This window comes from Panthera leo, chromosome F2 (assembly GCF_018350215.1).
Source record: "Panthera leo isolate Ple1 chromosome F2, P.leo_Ple1_pat1.1, whole genome shotgun sequence".
In the NCBI taxonomy this organism is placed as follows: domain Eukaryota; kingdom Metazoa; phylum Chordata; class Mammalia; order Carnivora; family Felidae; genus Panthera; species Panthera leo.
This window is the reverse complement of record NC_056695.1, coordinates 12,849,812-12,876,944: the sequence shown is the minus strand read 5'-3', so window position 1 is coordinate 12,876,944 and position 27,133 is coordinate 12,849,812. Positions and strand designations below refer to the sequence as shown.

Sequence of the window (27,133 nt, the reverse complement as noted above, 5' to 3'; positions counted from 1 at the left end):
TAGACATTTCTTCAAAGAGGATCTATGAATGGCCAAGAAGCACAAAAAAAGATGCTGAATGTTATTCATCATTAGGGAAATGCAAATCAAAACCACAGGATACCTCTTAACACCCGCTAGGATGGCTATAACAAAAAAGATGAACATTAACAAGTGTTAGGAAGTACAAGGAGAAATTGGAGCCCTCAAACATGGCTGCTGGGAATGTCAAGTAACGCAGCCACTTTGGAAAACAGTATGGCAGTTCCTCAAAAAGCTAAACAGGGTAATCATGGCCCAGCAATTCCACTCCTAGGTGTATACCCAAGAGAAACGAAAACGTACATTCGTCCAAAAATCTGTACGTGAATGTTCGCAATAGCATTATTTATAACAGCAAAAAAAGTAGAAGCAATCTAAATGATGATTGAATGAGTAAACAAAATGTGGTATAACTACACAATGGCAATAAAAAAAATGACGTATTGATGCGTGATACAACATGGATGAACCCTAAAAAACATTACGCCGAGTGGAAGAAAATAGTCACAAAAGACCACCTATTTTGCGTGATTCTATTTATGTGAACTGTCCAGATTAGGCAAATGCATGGAGACAGAAAGTAGATTGGTGATTGCTAGGGACTGAGGAGATGGGATGAGGGAGTGACAGCTAATGGGTAAGCACTTACTTTTGGCATGATGAAAAGGTTCTAAAATAAAGTTGATGGTGGCACAACTCTGTGAATATATGAAAAACCACTGTATTATAAAAGTCAAATGAATTTTGGTATGTGAGTTATAGCTCAATAAATCTGTTTTTTAAAAAAGGAAACCATGATATTATATTGTAGTTCAAGTATGTTAAAAATAAATAGGTTTCTGGGGCACCTGGGTGGCTCAGTCAGTTAAGTGTCCAACTCTATTTCGGCTCAGCTCATGATCTCATGGTTTGTGAGATCAAGCCTGAGTGAGGCTCTGTGCTGACAGCATGGAGCCTGCTTGGGATTCTCTCTCTGCCCCTTCCCCCCGCCCCCCCCCCCCGCCAATACGTGTGTGTGTGTGTGTGTGTGTGTGTGTGTGTGTGTGTGTACATGCACATGTACACTCTCTCAAAATAAATAAACTGTAAAAAATAAAAGTAAGGGGTGCTTGGGTGGCTCAGTCAGTTAAGGGTCTGACTTCGGCTCAGGTCATGATCTCACGGTTTGTGAGTTCGAGCCCCGCATCGGGCTCTGTGCTGACAGCTCGGAGCCTGGAGCCTGCTTCGGATTCTGTGTCTCCCTCTCTCTCTGCCCCTCCCCCACTCATGCTCTGTCTCTCTCTCTGTCAAAAATAAATAAACATTAAAAAAATGTTTTTAATAAAAATAAATAGGCTTCTGGGGGGTTGATGAAAAACACCTACCTTAACAATCATCAGTGAGACCATAGAGTGAAGCAGTTTAGAGCATAGGACTCCGTGGCCACATTGCCTCATTCTGGTACTTTGGTCCAGTCCTTACTAGCTGTGTAACATTGAGCAACACTCTGTGTCTTTTGATTTCATTATCTGCAGTGTCTGTGGAAATGGGATCTGTTCCCTGACTGTTCAGATTTAACAAGTCACTAGGAAGTGCTCAGTAAGTATTAGTTATGACTTGTGATTTTAATTAGTTACCTTGTTTCCATAGAAAATACTTCTTAGTTTCCAAAATACTTGGAAAGGCAATTTTGTAATATTGTGTATTATCAAAATAATAATGTAACAGCTGTAGTGTATGTGTTTGCAGTCAACGCACTGAGCGCTTTTGTATATAGTACTTCTAATCTTTACAGAACTCTCCAAGGTAGGTGTGTCTGTGCCCACTTATGTATGAGTAAAGGAGGGAGTAGAGAAATGAGGTTCGTCCATGGTTTCATATTTAATGCTGGCAGGGCTGGGATTTGAAGGAAAATCTTTGTCCCCAAAGTCCATACCTTCGCTGTAGGCCACTCTGCCCTCAGAGTTACTGGCGTCTGCTCTTAGTTTCAAGTCCTCCTTTTTGTCAACCCTGTATTTCAAAATCCCTATTTACCTAGACTTCTTGATTTCAGCCCTGCCTGCTTTAAGTTCTTCTTTATTTAAGAAGAAAAGCAGGACCTGTGCATCGATCGTAGGGTCCCCAGCAGCACAGAATCTTAGAGTGTGTGACATCTTGTGTTTGAAACTCAGTGCATTACTTGCTAACTGTCTTTCCTTGTAAAAATGTTAATGTTGTGTCTGGTTATGACTTTCAAATAAGAAAGTAATTTCAAGGTGACCATCTGCCAATAATGACTGTGACAAGAGAGAGCCTGCTGTGTAAGGAAATCCAGGGCGAGTGACCATTTAGTTGACAAACACTTGCACATCAATATTCCTTCCACTTTCAAGTTATATATATTTTGGATTTCTAGAGTTGCCACATTATCTAAAATGTCTAGTTTCACAACATACAAATTACATAACATGCAAAGATGCCCAACCCATGATTGGGTATTAACATCTTAAAGTGGAAACTTTCTAGATCAGGTAGCTGACATTTAAAAAAAATTTTTTTAACGTTTATTTTTCAGAGAGAGAGACAGACAGAGCGTGGGCAGGGGAGGGGGAGAGAGAGATGGAGACAGGATCTGAAGCAGGCTCCAGGCTTTGGGCTGTCAGCACAGTGCCCGACGCGGGGCTCGAACTCGCAAACTGAGATCATGACCTGAGCCGAAGGCAGAGGCTTAATTAACCGACTGAGCCACTCACACACCCCATTTTTTGGCCAAAATCTTTTTAGGATCCTTTTGGCCCTCATATGACAATTAACTATCATGGATAGCACATTTCCATTTAAATTATTCGCACTGTACAGTTTTCTTGAAGGCATGGGACAATGCATTATCTGTGTTTTTCCCTTTTGTTGAATGTTCATTGTTTTCCCTCCTTCTGTAGTTTGCAATTTGGCAACTCCGTGCACTGGGGGTGGTAAGAGGCTATGGCAACTGATTGAAAAAAAATTAGAGAAAAAATATCCCAGTAGAGTTTTCTCTTTTAGGTGTATTTTCATTAAAAGCATGTAGGTTGCTGCTCAAATCGCAAATATCAAAGCTATAAATGCTTTAGGGGTATTTCACAGAGCAATTGAAACAAATGGATTAAAGTCTTTGCTAGGTTATAAATAGAAAAAATATCTCTTCTGGCCAGAGAAAAGCCACCATACCGTCAGAGTTTTCCTCTTCCCTTTTGAGATTAGCTTTTTGATGTACACTACTCCATTCCTAATATAGAAATCACTGTCCTAACATTGAAAACTCAACAACAGCGAACAGCAACTGAAAACTATAGTTTAAAAGACACCTTTTGTATTTGTGTTTCCTGATACCTCTTTGCATTCATCACGGGCCAAAGGAAAAGTTTTGCATCCTTTTTCTGAGTTATTCAGAGCACCTGCTCTGAAGCAAATAGCATCACAGACAAGTTTCCCCTTCCTCATATTGTAGTTATATTAGTTGGAGGAGTGCCCAGTAATATTTTTCTGATGGCACGACACAGTGCATAAGAATGATTGATTAAAACGCTACTCTCCGTGTTTTTTTCCTTCAGACTGTGGCTTTTAATTAAGAAACCCATTGTGTAAGAATAACGTCAACCTGACAAAAATAAGACTTATACAGTAATATGTTAGTGGTTCAGCATTTCTGTCTATTCAACATTTCTGTCTGTGCAATTAAATATTTGAATGTTTCCACTGAACTGCTTTTGAAATGAAATGGATTAAGAAAGAAGCAAGAGTGTCAGATTTACAGTGGCATTAAGCTGTAAATTAAGAAGATAAGCAATTTTATATGAAAGTAGGTATCGTCCTATAAAGACAAAGAAGTGCTCAAAGCAGTTCCTTAAGATTAACATAATAGTTTAATCCTATTTTTCTAAATCAAACGTTAAACTTTGAGGATTCCAGTGATGGTTTCACACACACAAAAAAATGACAACCCAATGTCAGTAGGGTCCAGAGAACTCGGAGAGTTAGAAGGGGGTATGACTCAAAGGGAAGCTTCTAAAGGGGGCTCCGCAGTTGAAAACGTTAGTTTTCTTCTCAGCTCTGACCCCTCAGGAGGGTCATTTCACTCTCTGAGCCTCAGTTTCTTAATCTCTAAATTCAAAATAATTACATCAGTTTCTCTTCTGCAAGGTTTTAATGAGGCTCAAAACTGAAAACATGGGGCGCCTGGGTGGCTCCGTCGGTTAAGCGTCCGACTTCGGCTCAGGTCATGATCTCGTGGTCCATGAGTTCGGGCCCCACGTCGGGCTCTGTGCTGACAGCTCAGAGCCTGGAGCTGCTTCAAATTCTGGGTCTCCCTCTCCCCTGCTCACGCTCTGTCTCTCTCTGTCTCTCAATAATAAATAAACGTTAAAAAAAAAAAATGAAACAAAACAAAACACAATCCAGTGAAAACCCTCCATGCTGCGTGCGCCTGTGTGTGTTTGCACAGGAGCCCTTAACAAGAGTCAGCACTCTGCTGAGCTTCTAGACTGGCGTATGATGACGATTTTGGCAACACAGCGAAAGAATAAAATATTTTACATTCTCTCAATTATTTCAAACTGAAAGGTTGTTTTCCTTCTCCAGATGGAATCAGCATGTTTTCAGTATTTGTCAGTGAAAAAAAAATGTCTAAAAATGGTCTTTATCTGTGACTCTCTTTGGGAACTCACAGTGCAGTGTTTAATATTTCAGAAAAATTGTGAACTGTATCTGTGGGATGGTACTCTATTTGCTGTGCCAAAATTTTGAATCCTGTTGGTCATGATCTGTGTCTTAGTACGCATCCACACAGGTCAAAGTCTTACATATACGTATGTACATACATATTATAGATATCTGTTTATCTGTTAGATAAGTGATTTATTGTATATATGCACAGAAAGCCTCCCCATCAGAATCCTAGCCCCTCGATATTTTCCTGTCACACTCTTGTCTCTTGATATTAGGGACTTGGGGGGTTTTGCTTGTCTAGGACATAGCTCAGTGCACTGTTCCCTGTAGATGGAACAGGAAAGGGAGACGGTCCCTGTGTCCCCTTTTAATTTCCTCTAAAAATGTTGGCCCAGTGCCTGCCAGTCTGGCCTATGATATGAGGAATATGCATCTCATTTGCTCCCTGAAGCCCTCAGGCTGAATGTTTCCCCTGGTAACCTGGACTGTCTTTTCTCCTTTATCCTAGTAGTGGACACCCCTTTCTCAGCCACTTTCTAGAAAGAGCCAAATCCCATTCTCCAAGACTCTTCTCTTGCCCCGTGCTGGGTGCCTCATCCTGCCGTTTTTCTTCAGTAAGGATAATGAGCGACTGAATGTACAGACGGCATCCAGACCATACGTAAAACTAGAACCTTGACCCACAACCTGCAGCAAACTGCCTAGGAAACCACTCCCTTTTCTGTAATAAATAACCCAGGAAACCAGCCTGCTGTAAATCAGACTTGCAGGAAGCCAGAGTAGCCAGATAACAATCTCTAGTGACAATCCAGGAATCTAAAGAATAACTTCTATAACAATTGGCCCCAGATGGCCAGGACTTGATTAATAACTGACAGCCGCCTTAATGTTTATCCCTGCCTCCAACTTAGAACCAACCCAAGAAAACCAGAAATGCCCTCCTAACCAATCACATCGGGCGCCCACTTCTAGTTACCTTCCAGCAGCCTACACTCAGGGTACCCAGGAACCTTTCCTTTTTTTTTTTTACCTTTAAGCTTTCCTGCTTCTCTTCCACAACAAGTGATGGTGGCCGACTCCCTTGCTATGGCATGCTGTGAATAAATAGCCTTTGCTTTTCTCATTCAGTTGGTCCTCATCTATTGCCACAATAAGAAATGTCAGATACTTCCTGTTATCTTTCTGTTCAAACTTGAAAAATAGGAAATCTGATTAAAATGCATTCGTTCCAGCAAGAGATTGCTTTTTTAAATGCTACTAATTTCCCCAGAGATTTTATTAAAATTCTCGTAAAGGCAGTTTGCTGTGAGAACATTATACTCACTGTGCCATTTGCTGTGATTGCGTAACTTCAGCTCAGTGCTCAGAGAGATGCCCTCCACCCTGGGCTGTTCTCTCTAAGGCAAAGTCCACTACTCATGTCTTATCTAGGATATGCTATCCGTTGTTTCATGATCATGGTGTAAGGCATAGACATGTTTGGGCTAGGACTCAAGCTGAATTTTATCTCCCCAAAAATTAGATATGCAATTCCCTAAACGATTAACTATAACATGTTCATAGCCAATTAGATAACATTTGGTACATATTGTTCTAAGGTCCTGTTGTTAACAATGCACAAACTTTGCCTAGCATAGTCATTGGCCACATGCCATCTCTGAATTTAGAGTCAGAACCTTACAAGGTACGTACATATCTCTGGGACTTCTCAATTGCCTCTCTCTGCGTTTTGCCACTTCCCTTTTTCCTAACAGCTAATCATACAGTTACTTACCTAATCTTTTTTATGTTACTCTGAGCTCTAAGAGTTCTTGTGTTGTCTTGTCCACATGTTGAAAGCATTGCTTTTCCTGCCTTTTTCATGACTATGTTTTATTTCGTTCCTATAAATGTAGTTTTCCATGTTGATGTGAGTTTATTCCTCATCCCCTTCCATCTGTTATTTGCTCTCTTAGTTGGAACTAGTTCTAACTTGGATGTACATTCGCGTTCTGTGTTGACAGTGTTCCCCCAAATTCAAGCCCTGATCCCCAGTATCTCAGAATGGGACTGTATTTAGAGACAGGGTCATTAAAGACGTAGTTAAGTTAAAATGAAGCCATTGGGGTGGGCTGTAATCCAGTATGCCTAGCGTCCTTACGAGAATGGGAAATTTGGACATGTAGAGGGATGTGGGCACACATAGATGAAAAACCAGGTAAGGACACAGCTAGAAGATGGCCTTCTACAAGCCAGGGAGAGAGAGTGCAAAAGAAACCAGCCCTGCGACACCTTGACCCTGGACTTCCAGCCTCCAGAGCTGTGACACAATAGCTTTCTATTGTTTAACTCTCCCGGTCTGCGGTATTTATATGCTATGGCAGCCTACGCAAGCTAATACCATTAGTGAAGAAAGTCTCCTTACTTAGCAATCTGCAGTGTTTACTTACTGCCTTAGCAAAAACATTTCTCTGAGCAGTTCCATTTTCCTACATAGAAAAAAATATTTAAAGCTCAGTTAGGTGAATGCTGCTTGATTAAGACGAAATTAAAGTGATCTTATGTCAGACTTCAAGCATCATAATCGATTCTGTCATCATCTGACCACATCGTGGAATTGGGCGTTCACCACCCAAGAGGTGAAAAGAAATTAGGGTGACAATCAATCAATATATGGAGTAGCAGAGTTGGATTTAAAATGTGAAATATGATGTCGAGAAATTTTTTTCTTCTCTCTACTGCCTGTCTCTGTCCTGTGAAACGTCATCACTTTGAGTGTGGTGAGGTTTTGAAGAGGCATTCCGGGGACTAAAAAAGGGTTTTGCAGGCTAATAAGATTTTGTTTCTGAGTTTTACTGGAAGGTCAGATTATATATCACAAGTCCCTTCTAGCCTATGAGAAAAGAAGGTAAATAAATAACAATCCACATTTAGAGATCTATAGAATATATGAGTGAAGAAAGATTACGCAGAACTGAGTGATACATTTAATACTTCCCACATGAAATCTCTTGAATGATAATAAAATAATTTTTTAAAAATGACTTTAAAAAAAAGCAGGAGAGAGACAATAACAGATGAACAGCGTCAGCATGTTTTTTTGTTTGTCTTCTGAAAATACAAGAGAGAAGTATCTGACTTGGCGAGCCCAAGAAAGCTCAAACCCAAGTGATGGCAGAGGGGCTTCCAAAGAGAAGGAATCGAAGGTAGCTGCTACTACGGCACTTGCATGGCCTCCAAGAACAGGCCTCTCTCTGCCTTCGTTTCAGATGCTCAGTGAAAAAACTGGCTTGATGATGCCCCCAACCACCCACCCAGCCTGAGGCCTGCCAACCCTAGACCCTCCCCTTTCACACCTCCCCGATCATTGTCTCAGTTCCTGCAGGATACCCAGTGTGAAAGAAGATAAAGAACAAAACAGAAGGAGTGCTGTAGCTCAGGGGAAACAAAAAACGCTGGAAGCAGATGCCAACACAAATAATATCTGTAAGACCCTCAGAGCTGTGAGGGACTGGAAAAAAGAATAGGTAGGATACTGTGGAAAGGAAACAAGACCCAAATAGTGCTGTCTCAGAAATGTACGGAATATGATTTGCAAAAGTAGGAATTTCATAACAGCACTGGAAGCTAAGTCAAGAAAATCTCCCAGAAGGGAAAACAAAAAACAAATTGAAAATAGGGAAGTTAGGGGCGGCTGCGTGGCTCAGTCAGTTAAGCGTCCAACTTCAGCTCAGGTTATGATCTCTCGGCGTGTGAGTTCAAGCCCCGCGTCGCGCTCTGTGCTGACAGCTCAGAGCCTGGAGCCTGCTTCAGATTCTCCCTCTGTCCCTGCCCCTCCCCGGCTGGTGCTCTGTCTCTCTCTGTCTCAAAAATAAACAAACATTAAAAACACTTTTTTTTTTTTTTAAAAAAAAGGAGAACAGGGAAGTTAGGAAAACTAGAAGCTCAATTTAACAAACCAAAGAAGTTCCAGAAAGAATAGGGAAGGAATGGAGAAGAAATTATTAAAGAAATACAACTGAAAAATGTGAGTTTCCATATTGAAGGGACAGGTAAGTGACCAGCACTTACACTAAGGCATAGTTCCAGGAAATTTCCAGAAGCTGGAAACAAAGAGAAGATTTTAAGATCCTCATTATCATTGCTGTGCTTAGGCAATGATACTTTCAGCACATTTAATTTAGAGACTCTTGAGGGAAGTAGGAATATTTCACTCTTAAGGCACGGTGGACAAGTAAGTTGCTCAATATCACATGGCTGGTAAGTGGGAGAGTCAGATTTCCAAACCAGGCAGTCTAGCTCCGTACCTACTATTCTGTACTGACTTCCTTTAAAGTTTTCTGAGGGACCCCCCCCCCCAAAAAAAAGGCACCTAAAAGTTCGGATTTCCCAACAGCAACCCTAAATTATAATATAATGTAGCATTGCTTTCAGAATTCTCAGGAGAAAGTATTTCCTGCCTAGAATTCGGGGCACTGCCCCGCCTTCAATCAGATGTAAATATAGCTTCAGATATTTTCAGAATTTTAGTTTTACCTGTGCCGTACCCTGCGTTCTTGGGAACAGCTAGAATGCAATAATTAGGAAGGCCAGTACCTGGCAGGAGCCAGACGAAGTTCCCTGCTGATGCTTGCCCTGCAGTCCCAGACAACAGCCAGTCCAGGTCAAAGCAAGGCCGATGGCTACTGCACCGTTATCCTCAGAAAAAGAGAGGAAGAAAGGAGTGGCTTATATGGTGTGTTTGGTAAAGGGCAGAATGGTACCAAGAGATTTTCTATCGCCCTTTTAGTGCTATAGAATTCTCTAAGTGCATTACAGAATGAAGCCAAGGGAAAGGGGGAAAAATGTGGAATGAAGTGTCACTACAGTACTACTCAGGGGTGAACGATCCCTCGTTGTGATAACAGTATAAAACCTTAACGTGAATTTACGCCGATGTGCGAAAGACTCTTGAAATTAACTGTATTGCAAGATGGAGAAGAGGGAAAAGAAGACATTGGATTGTTAACTTGTTACTTTTCCTAATAGAAGCGTTCAAAGGAATTCACTGCGGTTGGACTCAGGATGGGGGAAGAATCGAGTGAGAGACTGTTGCTTTTATTGTAAGACCTGTAGTAATATTTGACTTTTTAAAATGTTTAATTTTATTCTTTTAATTTTTTTTTAATGTTTATTTATTTTTAAGAGACAGAGAGTGCAGTAGGGGAAGAGCAGAGAGAGAGGGGGGGACAGAGGATCTGAAGCAGACTCTATGCTGACAACAAAGAGCCCCATGTGGAACTCGAACCCACGAACCATGAGATCATGACCTGAGCCAAACTCAGACATTTAACTGACTGAGCCACCCAGGTGCCCTGCAAATGTGTGTTTTTAAGAATAAAAATATGCAGAGAAATTTAACTATTTAACTAGAAGAATCAGTTTGGCTTTAGTTTGCTTCTTTAAAGACGTTGTACAAGAAATCTGTTTTGGGAGAAGACTTTAAAAATGGACTTCATCTGAGGCACCTGGGTGGCTCAGTCGGTTAAGCATCCAACTTCAGCTCAGGTTATGATCTCTCGGTCTGTGCTGACAGCTCAGAGCCTGGAGCCTGCTGCAGATTGTGTCTCCCTCCCCCTGCCTCTCCCCTGCTCACGCTCTATCTCTCTCTCAAAAATAAATAGACATTAAAGCAAAATGTTTTCATAAAATTTTAAAAATAAATAAAAATAAAAATGGACCTAACCTAATTTGATGTTGAAGAGAAAAGCATACCATCCAGGTGAATGAGCAGAACATCTGGGACGTGAGGACCATGCCCTGAACTGCTTGGGGGTGGGGGTTGGATTCAGGAGAAACAGGAGAACTGTAGTATGTCGTGGGATTAGTGAGGCTCGAAGCTGGGGACGCCACGTCGAGATGACTTGACTGCCCAATGTAAGTGAGGTTTAGCAAAAGTCACGTGCCCGTGATGGGTTTATGAAGCCATGTAGCGTAACAACAATCCGATCTCTGTGCTCTCTAGTCTCTGTTGCCACAAGAAGGAACATGAATTACAAGCTGTTATCTTCTCGGCAACCAACGCAAGTTATCAACCTTGTCAGTGTCTTTTCTTGGTTTTATGAAATGGGTGTATTTAGGATCAAAGAAGTAATATTTTAGATGAGTCCTTTAAAAAGGTAGGCATGGCCTGGTCTGTGTGAGCCTTCAAGTTCCTGTTGGACATCTGAGTGGTATTGCTATAGAGAAATTCATATCCTTTCTCTCTCTCTCTCTCTCTCTCTCTCTCTCTCTCTCTCTCTGTCATACACACACACACTGCGTAATTAAGTTTGGTGTTTAGTCCCCTGTAATCATGCGGATTTTATACAATGTGGTTCCTCGATTTATGCCTAAAAATAAAATTCCCACGTCCCATCCCTAATTTCTCCCTGACACTGATAAAAGAGACCGTGCCGTATCTTTCCAGAGTTGAAAAAAACAAGTACACTCATTACTTTGGTGAAAGGCAGCCTGATTGTAAGTAAAATTTTAAAAATTTTATTTAGTACAAATATAAAAAATAAATAAAAAATAGTTGTGTGTAGTGATGCTTTCCCTTTAACATTCTCCTTAGGGCTTCAGGGCCCTGTTTTAGTAACTAAAGATCAGCTGTTTGCAAAGATTTCCCTGACATCAGCTTTCAGAAGAAATGAAGGAAACTTCTAAAATACCAGGAGGGAAAAAGGGAAGAGCCTGCTGTGTAAGGCTCCCGTAACCTCATCTGAAAAGCAACTTCATGTGTTAGAAAGGTCATTCTCCCCTCATATGCGTGCTAGTTTAACACGAGTCTAACCGAATTATCCATCAACTTGAACAAATTCCAATAGCCACAAGGAGTGTTGGCGATTGGTCCATTTAAGAAGATGTGAATATACGGGGAGCATTTTCTTTTCTTTTCCATAATCTTGGGATTCTTGAAAACGACCATCATGCCAAAGTGGGGGCTTTTGAGTATCTTTTTATTGGAATTCTGTCTTTGACTTGCTATTTATGAATCACCTACTTGGGATGAAGTAGCGTTGGAATTACTGATGAACAGCACCAGCGTGAATCAGTGTGATGGTAGCTACAGCTTTGGATTTTGACACAAATCAGTAGGTGGGTCTCACAGAAATAGCAGCATAAAATGGGTAAATTGGTGTAGCCACCGTGGAAAACAATATGGAGGTTCCTCAAAAAATTAAAAATAGAACCACCATATGACCTGCCAATCCTACTTCTGGGCATATATCCAAAGTGAGATATGGAAGAGATTTTTGCATTCTCACGTTCGTTGCACCATTATCCACAATAACCAAAACAGAGAAACAACCACAGTGTCCATCAACGGATGGATAAAGAAGATGTGATATACGTACACATAAACACACATGTACACACACACACACACACACACACACTGGAATATTATTCAGCATAAGAAGGAAGGAAATTCTGCCATTTGCAACAACATGGATGAACCTTGAGGGCATTATGCTAAGTGAGATAAGCCAGACAGAGAAAGACAAATAATGTAGGGTATCACTTACATGTGGGACCTAAATTTTAAAAAAGAAAAAGTCAAACTCCTAGACATGGAGAGTAGAAAAGTGGTTGCCAGGGGCTAGGGTGGCGTGGGGCGGGGGGTGGGGGGGCGTGAAGGAAATAGGGAGACGTTGGTAAAGGGTATCAACTTTCATCCATAAGATGAATAAGGTCTGAGGATCTAATTAACATGGTGACTGTAGTTGATTACACTGTATTGTCTAATCAAAATGTGTTAAGAGAGTAGAACTTAAATGTTCTCAGCAAAACATTTAAAAGTTAAAAAGTAAAAGATAAATTTGTGAGGTGATGAATGTGTTGATTGACCAGGTGGAAGAAATCCTTTCACAATGTATCTTTACATCAGATCACCACAATGTACGCTTTTAAGTATCCTACAATTTTACGTGTCAGTCATACCTCAACAAAGCTGACATTTAAAAAAGAAATAAGCCGGTAGACTCAAAGAAACGGAGGGGGGAGAAAAAAGTAGAAAATCAGTCATCTTAAAATCTGGGTCTTGCCCTGGAATATCTTAATGTCACGTGATATAACAAGTATTTGGCCGAAGTTCACGCCATGTTTTCATACAAATCTCTGAGGGCACCCGTCTCTCAGGGCCCTCTGCCTATGCAGCCTTCCTGACTCCTTATCTTTCTTCCTACATTGAATCATGAATTCATAAAGCACGGGTTGGTAAAAACACTTCACACATTATCTCATGCCTTGCTCTGTCCAATAATCGGTCAACCAGTTTCGCTTGATTGGTTCAAAAGATAGAGAACCATGTTTTACAAGGTACCTTAATCCCTTTTCGGGGAGCGCTAATTGTTGTTTCCATTTTTTGTGTGTCAAAATTTTTCTCTTTGTTTGTAACTTACTAGTTCTGGTTCCATGCTCTTGAGCCCTGATCCTTGTTGAAATCAGGTACTGTGTTCCTCTCTATCCATGTACCCGTATATTCAACTATTCCATCCACCTCCCTTTTAACCTAGAAATGTTGGGCATTGTTAACATTTCAAAATCCTGGTTTAGCTGTACGATTAGTCTCATTGTACGGTAGGAAAGCAGGTTTTGTTCTTTCTTCTGAGGGTAGTTCCCGTTTGCCACTCCACCTGCTCACTCCGGCCTACTTCGCCCTCTGTCCTGCCCTCGTCAACATCGCAGCGTGGTAGTGAGGATTACCAGGAGGCGAGAGCTCCAGAATGCTCCTTCCGCCGGCCTGCCAGCATCTGCCTGGCCACTCCAGGCTGTGCTGGTCCTAAGCCCACTTTCTGACCAGGGCTAACCACCCTTATAAATAAGAAGTCAAAGAAATAGGTTTGTTTGGCTGAGTTCTAAACACGAGGGCATTTATTTGCTTTGTTTTGCTGTTCACTCTGTAATTCATCAAAAGTCCCAATGGACACGTTTCCAATGCTTTAAAATGTGATTAACGTTCACCGCGTTGGATGGCATCTTCCCGAGGACCTCTGTTGGAAGATGAACTCTGATTTGCAAGCCACTTTGGACGCCGGGGTGTGACATGCAGGGTCACATGTGCCAGGATCAGCAAGAGCAATGGTCTTGTTCGCTTACGATCTTAAAAAACCAAGACACTTACGTTTTGGAGGGGACTGTTGTCTGAGGGGTTATTGAAATTTGTATGCCGCAAAGGCATTCAGTTCTCAAAAATGATAGGGCTTCTTTTAAACCCTCGACAAGAAGTCCCAGAGGAAATTGAAATAAGCAAGTAGTTGAGAGCACACATTTCGTTACTGTGTGAATCAGATAAACAAACAAAAAGCTGAGAGTCATTATAATGACTCGCAGGGATGTTTTCAGTCCAGTAACACCAGAATCTTCCTTCTAGTCCTTAGAAAGAAACTGGAAGTTAATCCGCGATGAAGGCCTTGCAGTGATGGACAAAGCCAAAGGCCTCTTCCTGCCTGAAGATGAAAACCTGAGGGAGAAAGGCGACTGGAGTCAGTTTACGCTGTGGCAGCAAGGTGAGCTCCTGACTTCTAGATGAAAAAATACGTTATCTAAACCCATCATTGTTGGGGCGCCTGGGTGGCTCGGTCGGTTAAGCGTCCGACTTCAGCTCAGGTCATGATCTCACAGACCGTGAGTTCGAGCCCCGCGTCGGGCTCTGGGCTGATGGCTCAGCGCCTGGAGCCTGCTTCCGATTCTGTGTCTCCCTCTCTCTCTGCTCCTCCCCCGTTCATGCTCTGTCTCTCTCTGTCTCAAAAATAAACCCATCATTGTTTCTTTAAACTACATGTGAACATTTACTGGGGTGTGTGTGTGTGTGTGTGTGTGTGTTCACATGTGTATTTGGATAAATATATAAATAGTATTTTGATTCATCTGGTCTTTCCCATTAAATGACATGTTACAGGGGCACCTGGGTGGTTTCATATGTTAAGCCTCTGACTTCGGTTCAGCTCATGATCTCATGGTTCATGAGTTCGAGCCCCCACATCAGGCTCTCTGCTGTCAGCACAGAGGCTGCTTCGGATCCCCTGTCCCAGACCTTCTCTCTCTGCCCCTCTGCTGCTCACTATCTCTCTCTCTCTCTCTCCAACATCAATAAACATTTTTAAAAAATGATATGTTACAAAGACTAACCCTGTTGTGTAGGCTTAACTGAAAGTCTACCATGCGCTAATTACTATCTTAGAAAGGACCTACCCTGAGCCTCATTTGCTCTGTAGCACGGAGATGATGTCGCATGCCAAGATGGAGTCACCATGGGTCGGAGATGATAACAGTCCAGAGTGACAGGTGTGACAGAGTGACAGGAGATAATGACTAGTGTCTGTGCTCCTCACGAATAGGAAGTGGTTCACATTCCACCGAACATTCCTTGGGCTGAACCCGGGCTCAGGCTCATACACGGGACTCCAATATGTGTGTGTTCAATGAGTGAATATATCAATCTGTCCTGTAAATGAGGAGCATTGGATTTTATGTGTAAGGCTCTTTCCAGTTCTCTTCTTGAGAAATCAAGTCAACCTGGGTTAACAGCCATCCAGAAACAGATCCATGGTGAAGAGTCCGCGGCACCAAATAAATCGAGAGGACAGGCGGTGGGGCTTACATTGAAGGACAAGTAAGCACATTTTCCTCTCTTGTGCTCTCAGAATGGTTTGCACAGAAGAGAAGAAGAGCTACTTCAGTAACATTTTCAAAGACAGTCTCTCAGAAGAGAGATCGCGTGATTGTTAGAGACTGTCAGCTTTCTTGCCAGCAAGGTTTTTTTTTTAAGGGAGTGACAGGGTCACTATGTGAACAACATGCTAAATCTGTCTGCTGGCAACTCACTAGAATGCATGAATTGTGTTGGCCTTAAGCATTCACCAGTTCATCTGATGCCTCGGTGGCATTAATACGCTTCTGCACCAGCGTCCTTATGCCCTCCTAGAACAGTGCTTCAGTACAGCAGGCCTCCTGGCAGTAATTTCCAGAACCACAGTCCCTGCTATAAACAGGTGCTCTGATAAAGTTGAAACCGGCAGGGCATTATAGGCAGATAGAAGTTATCAAGCGGGGTGCCAGGCTCGTTCAGTCACTGGAGCATGCAACTCTTGGTCTCAGGATTGTGAGTTCAAGCCCCACGTTGGGTGTGGAGCCTACTTAAAAAATAATAAATAAATAAATAAATAAATAAATAAATAAATAAATAAATGTTTTAGGCAAGCAAGAAAAAAATGATGGTGACAAGATTTGGTTGAAGGCAATATTTTGACTTAAATTTCCGCATTTAACAATAATTTAATTGTGACAAAATGTATTCCTTAAGCTGTAATATGTGATATTTTTCACTTGTATTATTTCCAGAGAGTGACTGCATTTCTCGCTTGATTTCCATTTTGACTCAAAATAGTTGACCTGTGTGTGTATTTGGGGGGGGCGGGGCGGTGGATATCATAAGTATGTGTTTTCCAATTAGTTGCAGTTAATTACACAGAAATTAATTTCTAATTGTATTTTTTTGTGTGTGCGTCCTAAGACAATAGAAGTCACGTGGTTCCTCTTTTAGGAAGTTTTGTTAAGGTTTTTTGTGGCCTTTCGTTTGTGGTTCCAGGCTTCTGGGAGGAATCCAGGAGCCAGTTTCTGCGAACACATTCACAGTTTAAAGAATTTCGAAGACAACTAGTACCATAGCTTGCACGGACGCAGGGTGGAATCCTTGAAGCCAGGTGCCCTCTCAGGCCCTGTGGCGCAGAAACTGGAGAGAGAATCCTGTGGTGGGGGGCGGGGGCGCGGTGGAGGGAGATATGAGGAAGAGAGGCAGCAGGGCGGTCTCAGCCACACTGAGAGCTCAGGTCCACACACAGAGGCTGCTGAGTATCTGAATTAGTTGACTTAGTGGTCCTCTAGTCTAGTCAAGAGAGGATGCTGCTAGATGGTTGAAGGCCATAAAGCTATGGCTGGAAATTCCATTTTTCTCCCAATGGTACTGGGTCTTGTGGTGGGTCTCCAGGTAACATCATCAAGGCTGAAGAATATTTATTCCTTTTTAAAGAGACAACTGTTGGGGCGCCCGGGCAGCTCAGTCGGTTGAACGACCGACTTTGGCTCAGGTCATGATCTCGCGGTCCGTGGGTTCGAGCCCCGCGTCAGGCTCTGTGCTGACAGTTCGGAACCTGGAGCCTGCTTCGGATTCTGTGTCTCCCTCCCTCTCTGCGCCTCCCTTGCTTGCTCTCTGTTTCTCTCTCTCTCAAATATAATAAACATTAAAAAAAAATTTTTAAAGGGACAACTGTTTGGACTTGGAGGAAAAGAATCAACAAATGTAAATAATGGGTTATTTTTTTCCCTAAAAATGTGTTTTCAAATTGCTAAGTGAATGTCATGGAGTGTTTCTGTTGCTCGTACTTATCAATCATCACCAGCAGTGAACAGTAAAATATGTAGTTGGCAAATACACCGTATGTGTACACTTTTTCTTCCCGAGCCCATAGGAGACAGTGCTAACCAGTCTCAGTAGCCTTTCTGGATAAGCTCGAGCTGAACCTCTGAGTCCTTCTCAACACGGTGTTCTAGGGAGCCGCTGACAGTCGGTCAGATTCGTCGTGCAAGACGAACCTGTTGTTATCCCAGCAGAGCCTTGAAACTTAAGAAAGACAAAACCCAAGACCTTTAAACATCCCGCCTCCGTGAATATTTCTTATGAAGTATTTTCACATGTAAATGAAATATCCAACTGATTCTTCCAAATCTGCATTGATAAAACTCCTTCTAGGGCCATCTTCTCCCAAGTCCATCGCTTCTTCAGAGTTAGTTTAAACTCGGTGAGAAATAATCAGACAGCAGTAAGGCCACACTGAATCCCGCCGCTGGACAGTCTTCTCCTCAGCTGAGGGAGCTGCTTTTCACAGCTGCTTTCTAACCCGTGATGTGACCGAGTTGTAAATTATGCTGAAAGCAGAGGTTTTGGAGACCAGCAACCCCAAACTGGAGGCCTGGCCGCACCATTCGTTAGTTGTGTGATGCAAACATGTTCCTGAATCTCTGAGCCTCAGATCCTCATCCAAAAAAGGACAGCGAGAACCGTGCCTCAAGTATGGGGTTGTTACTAGAATCAGTGAGTGCTCTCGAAAGATCTGGTACACAATTATCCACTAAGTGAGAGTGGTACTACTTTTTTACTACCTAATAACCGTATGTTATATAATAATAACAGTAAGGGAGGGGCGGTCTTAGGTCATGATTACTTGGGTCATGGTTAAGAACATGGACTCTGGGTCCAGTTTGGCTGAATTCCTGCTGTGTCACCTCTCTGTGCCTCAGTTCCTCTTCTCTAAAACACAGCTCTGATGGCACCTCCCTCGCCAGGAGTTGTAGGCATCAGATGAGTCCTTTTGAGTATGTCAGGTGGTTCCTGGCCCACCGTGAGCACCACGGAACTGTGGTTGCCTTCCTAAATGCTCACCATCACGTGCGAATACTTAAAGCTGCCGATGGAAATCCACGAATGCCAAGCATCTACTACATGGAGAATATGTGTTTACATATGTGTTTACAGTGTCTTCCAAGGCTAAAGATGTTCACATTTAGCCCTGACCAAGTGGCAGTCCTAGTGAAACCCAATCCATTAGGTTACCCTTCATTAAGGTACAACACACCTGTTCTCTACGGGGCACCTGCTCAGTCCTCACTACCGCGCCCACGGAAAGTCCAGCCACTTCTGGCTGTTCCTGAAGCCTCCAGACTTCACTTAACTGCTGCCTGCACAGCACAGAACCCAGAATCGGGGCTTTCTACCAGGCCATCCCCAGATCCTGCATATGGGAAGTCATGGGAAGCTAGGCTTAAAAATGCTTTATGATGACATGATACAGGAATCTGTTTGGCCAAACTGCCATTTATCATTCAACTCCCTTAATCACTAAAAATAACAACTAATACTTTACTCAAGGGGCAAAAAGATTACTTAGGAAAAGCTACTGTACATATAGACATTGTTTTCTAGAACATTGGGGTCCATTTGAAGAAAACACTTTTTTCTTAAGTTTATTTATGTATTTTTGAGAGAGAGAGAGCAGGGGTGGGGCAGAGAGAGGGAGATAGAATCCCGGTCAGGCTCCACACTGTCAGCACAGAGCACAATGTGGGGCTCGAACTCACAGAACTGTAAGATCATGACCTGAGCGAAAATCAAGAGTCAGATGTTTAACCAACTGAGCCACCCAGGCACCCCAAGGAGAATACCTTTAAGTTGCATTCCTTGTAACTCATTTTATTCTTGATATATGATTATCCTGGGACACAACTAAAAATTAAGTAAAGTTAAACTCAGCTTTAGATGTAGCAGTCCCTTGTAGGACTCTTGAATAGGGAATTACAGTTTTTCCATCTGTAAAAAAAAAAAAAAAAAATCCATCATTTTTCTCCATGAGAGCAAATAATGCCGTGTACATTTCTGAGCACGTCTTTTCTAAAACACAGTTATTTTGTCAATGGTGAAGAAATTTATATAGTTCAGGGTGCTTAAGACCATGTCCCAAAATCTGTGCTCCTGACACTGTCACTTATAGAAAAACATCGTCTCTCAGAGACGCCTTCCCCTCTTCATTTACATCCTCTTCTTTATCAACGTATGAAGAATGATCTGTACAATGAGAATGACATTGAATTCCCATGAAAAATGTTCAGGTAACTCTTTGCTATAGTCCTAGGAATGCATTTTTAGGTTAGAAACAGAAGCTGGTTTTTTCCTTGGGAGTCTCCTGTGACTGCTGTAACAAATGACCACAAATTTAGTGGCTTTCAAATGACACAAATGTATTACCTTCACAGGTCTGGAGGTCTACAGTGGTCTCCCTGGGCTAAAATCAGAGTGTCCTCAGGGCCATATTCCCTCTGGAGGCTCCAGCTCCTGGAGTCTACCCACATTCCTTGACTTGAGCTTGCTGTCCATCCTCAAAGCCAGCAGTGGCCGGTCAAGTCTTTCTCCTTCTGTATCACTCAGACACTATTCTGCCTCCCTCTTCCACACTGAAGGACTCTTTGATGACATGACACCCATCCACTTTATCCAGGACAATCTCTTTATTTTCAGGTCGGCTGATTAGAAGTCTCAATGTCTTCTGCAACTTTTATTCCCCTCGCCATGTAACATAACATATTCATAGGTTCCTGCTTGCAACATGGACACCCTTGGGAGGGGGGCATTATTCTGCCTGTCACCGGGAGAAAAATAGGATTCGGCACTCACCTTGTCCATTAAACATCCTTAGTCAAGTCGCCCAACGCTGAGTGGAGATTTCTGGTCATTGCCCTGCTCGTCTGCTGGTGGAAGACACTTTATGCTTTGTCTTCTTGTGTTTGCTCAGCCTCCTCATTCCCAGTGAGGGTGACGATACAGATTGCCCATGGGCAAAACAGGATGAGCTAAAATTTTACTGTGGTTTGTTTCTAACGATGGTTTTACCATTTCTTCTTCTAGGAAGAAAAAATGAAAATGCCTGTAAAGGAGCTCCTAAAACCTGTTCTCTACTCGATAAATTCCCCGAGACAACAGGATGCCGAAGAGGACAGGTAGTACCTAGCGTGTCTTTGGTGACCCGAAGAACACAGTTATTAGGAATAAAGGAATGCTAATGTTTATAAAGCGACAGTTATTGCTTTGGGCCAAACAAAGGCCTCTTTTTTTCTTCTCTCTTTAACGAAACGCCATTCCGTGTGGTCGATGGCAGAGCTGAGGGTGGAAGATGTTCAGTGTTTATCGCTTCGTGGAAAATGAGAGTCCTTATCTTCAGTTCCTTCACAAAGAAACTAGACGAGAATATACATTCTCAGTCTTCCCAAGTAATTCCTTCTTGGAAGAAGTAATTACTTTCCCAAGTGATTTTCTGCGGTCACTTTAATGTAGCATTTCCTCCACCCGTCGATGCGTGGATGACCGGTGTGTTACTTTTCCTGCACAGATCAAGTATTCCGTCATGCACCCGGGAACCCACGTGTGGCCGCACACGGGCCCCACCAACTGCCGGCTCCGGATGCACCTGGGCTTGGTGATTCCCAAGGAAGGCTGCAAGATCCGATGTGCCAACGAGAGCAAGTATGTTTCCTGCCATCGTTTCCTCTCGTATCACCTCTGAAGAGGGGTGTTCCTTACAACCAGTCTGTGTTCAGTTGGGTTATTTCTCTCCCTTTGTAACTGAAGTAGGCTGGAGCGGGTGATACTAATCCACACTCTAGTCTGTGTCCCTTCCTTGTGCTTTCCGTGAGTCTGGAGGGACTCCTCAGGTCTAGGGCCGCCCTCCCTAATCATTTCTCCCCACACCACTGTCATCTCAGTGAAGAGCCTTCTCGCTTCTCTTTCTGGATGGACAGACTTGCACTCAGGACCAACCATCTTGTGCTGAGCCCTATACATATTACACATTGTGTTTATTGCTCTACAACTTGAATTATTCATCAATGCCGAGGGTCCCCCTTCCTGAAGAAAATGCCCGGTGATACTTACTTGTGTTGCTCTAGGGGAGGCAGCATGGGGCAACAGAAACAGGCTGTGTGTTTCAAATCCCAGGCTGCCGTTTTCAAACCCCAGCTCTGCCACCTAATCCTGCGTAACCTGGACCCATTCCTTAATCCCTTCGAACCTCAGCCTCCTCACTTATGAAATTGGCAATGATGCTGTCTGCTCTGCAGGATTATTGTGGGATCGAATGAAATAATACATACAAGGCACCGAGCCCACGTCCTAACATGAGTGGGATGTGGTGAATGTTAGGCCCTTCTGCCCGTGCCTTTTGCTGTCCTAATCCTATTACTCCGGCCACCGAGAATGCCCTTCTTTACACTCATCCAAAATAAGCCTATTGCTAAGATCCAATGTCGTTTCATACAAAGGAGCCTCTCTTCTGACTTCTGAGTGCGTATGTAGTATAGATTCTCAGTAATCCTATTCTGTATCTCCCATTGCTTTTTATCAGTTGGCGTATGCTCGCCTAATCTCTGTGAGCTAGAAGCTCCTGGAGGGCAGAAACCAGGTTGCTATCTTCTTAGTCATTTCTCAGGGTCCTCAGTAGAGGTCCGATGGGGCGGGGAGGTACCTCCTATTCGGGAGGTAGTTTGAGTTGTTCGTTTGGTTGTTGGCAGAGACCTGCCTGTCCTACATGTGGCGTAGCGACACAGAGTGCTGTGGGAGGTTCAGATAGGGCTTTCCTCTGCCAGACGTGCTTCGTCAGGGACATACCACAGGCTCAAATGTCGGAGTCATAAGAGCAGTACAGATAAAAATGCTACAGATGGGACAATGGGCAGCTAGCTCATTTGCTGCTGGGGTTTTGAGAATCTTGACAGTGGTGACTCTTAAAGACAGGAAGCGTTTGGACATTGAAAGCTGGGGCGGGGGGGAGGCATTTCAGGCTGAAAGAATAGGATCTGCGAAGGCACAGAAGCCAAAAATGAGAGAGGGCACATAGTGAGAATATGGAGTGATGCCAGCAACCACAAGTGTATACAACAGTATACCTCAGTAAACTGATGCACATTAAAATTTTCGAGAGTTCATTTGGGCATACATCGATTCACATTGCATAGTGTCAAAGCAAAGGTGGGTAGGAGTGCCCCAGGGCAGGAGCTGGAGGGCAGGGTTTCCAGAGAGAAGATGCTGAAGCCAAGCAAAGGAAGTATTTCACTAGATACCGCGTAAGCAGTTGGCCCTGCTTCGGAAAACTCGGTTGGCTGTTTGTGATCAGTTGTTCTTCTGCTTCACTTTCTCAGATTCAGGTGCATTGACTCTGGCTTAGACTTCAGTTTGCCTACGTAGGCTGCCAAGGCGTGGAAGCCACCCTCGTCTAACGGCCTTCTTGGCTAAAAATTTTAACAGCACACATAGAATACGGTTGGAAAATGAAAGCAGAATAGAAGCCCAATTAAAGAATGCTTTGATCAGTATTTGATAGTGGGATCAGACTCTTGTCAGGAAGTTACTCTGGAAGCCATGGCGGGGAGGATGCGGGAAGGCAGGAAGAACAGTTAGCACCCTGTCATGGTGGCCCACCCAAGAAGAGCTGGACTCGGGATGCTGGAAGCAAAGGGAGAGTAATGGGCAGGTACAGGAGATCTTATGCGCCTTGACTCAAGCGTGTGGTGTAAGGGAGGGAGAGTCCAAGATGCCTCGGCGTGTGTCCATTTGGGTCAGAAAGAGACTGTTGATGCTTTAGCGAATACTGAGAACTTGGGAGGTGTGAGGCAAGTTCAGGGAAATGGGTAATGAGTTCAGTGTTTATATATATTTTATTTAAGTTGCTACTGGAAGACAGTAATGGAAACATCCAGGAGTCAGCTGGATAGAGATGCCTGGAGCTCGGGAGAGAAGCCATGTCTGGCCATAAAGGTTGGAGAGGCAGACTTAGCAGGTTCTGGAGGAAACTTGAGACTCCATGAACCCATCCACATTTAGAAGACCGAAGGAGGAAAGAGAACCACCAGGGAGGTGGGGCGGCCAAGGGCAGAGGTGGGAAGAACCAGGACGAGAATCAGAGACAGCCGGACAGGAAGAAGTTTCTCCCAAGATGAAATGGACCTTGTCAAGCCTTTGGGGACTCTGTGTACACAAGCTCTCCACCAAAGGGAAACAGGGTGAGGACGTGATGGGGGACCCAGGGAAATGGAGAGAATGCCGGGGAACGAGACCAAATAACCGTGGGCAGTGAAGACGGGGAAGAGCACCAGGCCTGTTTCCTGAGTACTGCCTGTGGTTAGAAGTTTGTCATTTGTTATTCCTGTCTCTGGATCTACTTCCCTCCCTCCATCCTGCCATCTGTTTATTTTTTAAATTTTCTTGTCTGTCCTGCTTATAGATACTCTGGGGGAAAACATCACTAAACAAAAGTCCACTTACGAACAGGTAGGGAGAAAGACACGTATGAACTGATCCTTGTCATCCGAGGCCTGAGGCGGCAAGAAGCCCAGCTGGAAAGAGTGAGGCAGTGAGGAAGGGGAGCAGGTAGAGAGTGCCGGGAGCTTGAACAAGAAGCCCAGCAGGGCTCAAACTGCAGGAGCGGCACTGGGAGAGCCGCCCCAGCGGCACGTCCACAGTGCATTCCCCACACCAGGCTCCCAGCAGACGCCTGGTGACCATGCTTGACAAAGAAAGGGACTGCCAGGCCCTCCCCTCAAGCTGAAAGCATGATTAGGTTAACGGTCTTGACCTACAGGAAGTAGCGTCCGTCCTGCACCGGCCTCGGTAAGCTCGAGAAAGAACGTTCACTTGGCCGCCCCTCAATTTCCACGGACTGTAAGTACCTGTTGAAAACAGTAATTTGCAGATGGTGTATTTTGCAGTGATTAGTAAAAAGTGCTTTCCTTGGGGCGCCTGGGTGGTTCAGTCAGTCTCGCGTCCGACTCTTGATTTCAGCTCAGGTCATGATCTCACGGTTTGTGACTTCAAGCTGCACGTCGGGATCTGCGCTGTCAGCATGGAACCTGCTTGGGAATCTCGCTCTCTCGCTCTCAAAATAATAAATAAACTTAAAAAGAAAATTTAAGAGTGCTCCCCACCCACCTACCTGTTGTTGGGTCAGGGAGGCGATTTTGCAGAGGATGAAGTGCTTCCTGTTCTCTCCTCCCTGAAGAGCCTACAGCATCGATGCCTTTCCACCTCCTCATGATGGCTTGTCTGCGCCCCTTCTCTTGAGTTTTATGTTGTGTTACATTCTCATCCTCAGTAAGCCTTCACTCAAGAGCGGTTGGGTCAGGCCAAGGACTTCGTTACAAAACTCATGTTTTTCATAAGGGAAATGGCTCCATTTAAGTGCTGTGTGATGCCTATGGGGAAAACAGCTGGGTATCTGGATGGGAGACAGGCAGTTTCTAGACTCTGAAGACAGAAATACTGAAATATGAAACCTGGAAGTGTCATGCTGTTAGCGTAGAAATACTATTAGTGTGGGAAGAGAAACACGTAGACCAAGAAATAGGGCTCCCTTGCGCTAGGCAACAGGAAGCAATTTTCAGAGCCTCTCGACTCCCAAAAGAGGAGGTTACTCGTAGCAATTCGTGCATCGTAGTTCTCAGGTGTGAATAATCACACTGCTGTTCCTCCAGCGCTGTGTGAGTCCTGCTAGCACGCGTCTCGTTTAAATATTCCATCGCTGGAGACGAACAGCCGCGCCCTTTTTATCTGACGACGAGCTCGCAGCTACGTGGCCTTTTATCGTTACAAATAAAAATGATCACTTAACATTAATAAGTGCCCTCTGACCGTAAAACTGATACGTGATGCACATTCCTTGTACGTAATTTGTAAAACACAGAGAAGCACCATAGAAAAAAGTCAATATTATGTTTGATCTTGATGCCCCAAGATACTGTCCAGATGCTTCTCCATACCGCATGTGTGTGTCCGTGAGGAGGAGGAGGAGGAACACAGTAGTGATCGAGAGCGTGCTTGCTGTACGAGGCACTTCTTCGCATGCCACAGGCGCTACGTTATTAATTAATCCTCACAACAATCCTAAGGGATTATTGAAATCTCTTTTGTAACTGGGGAGACTGAGGTGTGAAGGTGCCAAGTAACTTCCACAAGGTCACTCAGCTCAAGAAACGCTGATGTTTGTGTCAGCTTCCTGAGGCTGCCATGACAAATTACCACAAACCGGATGACTTTAAACAACAGAAAATTCATTGTCTCGTAGCTCTGGAGTCCAGAAGTCCAAAGTCGGGTGTCAGGAGGGTTGGCTTCTTCTAAAGGCTCTGAGGGAGGGTCCGTGCCCTGCCTTTCTCCCGGCTTGTGGTAGCTGCTGCTGGCATTCCTTGGTGTCTCTCGGCTTGTGGACACATGGCTTCAATCTCTCCCTCTGCCAACACAACACCACCTTCCCCCTATATCTTCTCCCCTTCTCTTCATAAACACACTTACTACTGGATTTAGGGCCCAGCCTAATCCAGGAGGGTCTTATCTCAAGATCTTTCACTTCATTGCAACCGTAAAGACTCTTTTTCCAAATAAGCTTACATTCACAGGTTCCAGGTGGGCATACTTTTTTGGGGAGGCCACCATTCAACCCGCTACAATATCAGAACGAAGGTTTGGTCTCAAGCAGGCTGGTTGGAAAGTCTGTGTAGCCTCAACCCCACGGCATCTAACTACACATTTCTGGGCTTTGGGGGTTTTGTTGGTGGTGGCTACAAAATTAAGATCATCTTGGACCTGAAAGGCAATCAGTGTGAAGGCTGGTCTTCACGGCCAAGCAGCGAGCTGGAGAATCTCCATTTCCGGGCCATTTGTGTCACCCCTGACAAGCCCTGCTTTGTGGTCTGTCAAGTGAGCTCGTTTAGGATCGCCACCCAAAGCTGAATGAACTTGAGTCGGCAGATGAATGTGCCACTGGCAAGCAGGACTCATCGTTACTCCCATGGAGCGGCCAAGTTGTTTGAGCTCTGGACGATCGCACACGGGAATTCTTTCCACTGAGTCTCCAGGACGTGCTGGAACCAGGCTGCGGGAAAGAAGAGTGACTGTGTGGCTCTCCTGGAGACTCAGGCTTGTTGCCTGCAACTTACCAGCCAAAAATATTGGACAGGACCACCAGATCGTCAGGAAAATGTGCATGGGTGTCACGTCAGCAGCACGCTGAAGACATGAGCTGGCAAGAAGTCCTGTGATGCCTCTTTCTGCTGCTGTGGAAATAATGGCCCTCTACCACAGCATACCTCAAGTGTTTTTGTAGCATACTCTTTCCATTAATCTCTCAAGTTTTTAATTAGGAAGATTATGTGGAAAGCCTGCTAACATGTTAACAGTGAGAGAAAGACTTAATTTTTTAAAGTCACCATGAATTGTTCATAGACAGCATTTCTTTTTTCACAAAGAGTCCAGGAAGCTAAAGTCTGAGGATTTTCCTTTGGACATCATAGCTCTTCTCTTTCACAGAACGTAACCGTCTTCCAGCCCAACTGTAACGTGACCTTACCCGTCCATAAGTCACCACCCGAGCCTGCGCACCTGGGATTGCAGGTCGAACATGGCATTTTACCTGGATGTGTTCCCTGAGTATTTGTTACTAAATAGTAACATTTTGTCCCCTTTCTTCCTTTCCTTGAGCAACTTGGTGAATTAAAGACGTCCAGTGAAGTCTCTTAGCCCCTGTTCTGGTTAGCATTCGTACACACAGATACGCAGCGATCCCTGCACGGGGAATGGCGATTCCCACAGGCAGTACGAATCGTGCGCAAACATTTCGTTTGTTGAAGTGATGGTCGAGAAATGGGAAAGTTGGCATCCATTTTGCTATGGCAATATTAAATGATGTGGAGGTTCCTGGGCCAGTCCTCCAAGGCTTTTCACTCCATCTTTAGGCAACTTGCATAATCTCTCTAAGCCTTGATTTCCTCACCTGTGAGATGGGAGAAGAATAAAAGTGTATCTTTCTGTGGTTTTGAGTGTGAAAGCCGTCCACCTAGATACAGTCCGGACTGTATT

At 43.8% G+C, this 27,133-nt stretch overlaps 1 protein-coding gene across 1 annotated transcript in view; it reads left to right on the top strand.

Annotated features, from left to right (window-relative positions):
• Positions 1–27,133, top strand: part of ASPH (aspartate beta-hydroxylase) — a 225,241-nt gene that overhangs the window by 190,082 nt on the left and 8,026 nt on the right. Inside the window, exons 22-24 of the mRNA XM_042924217.1 lie at positions 14,060–14,195; positions 20,144–20,235; positions 20,625–20,758. Of these exons, the coding sequence (XP_042780151.1) occupies positions 14,060–14,195; positions 20,144–20,235; positions 20,625–20,758 (362 nt within the window). The remainder of the gene's footprint in view (positions 1–14,059; positions 14,196–20,143; positions 20,236–20,624; positions 20,759–27,133) is intronic.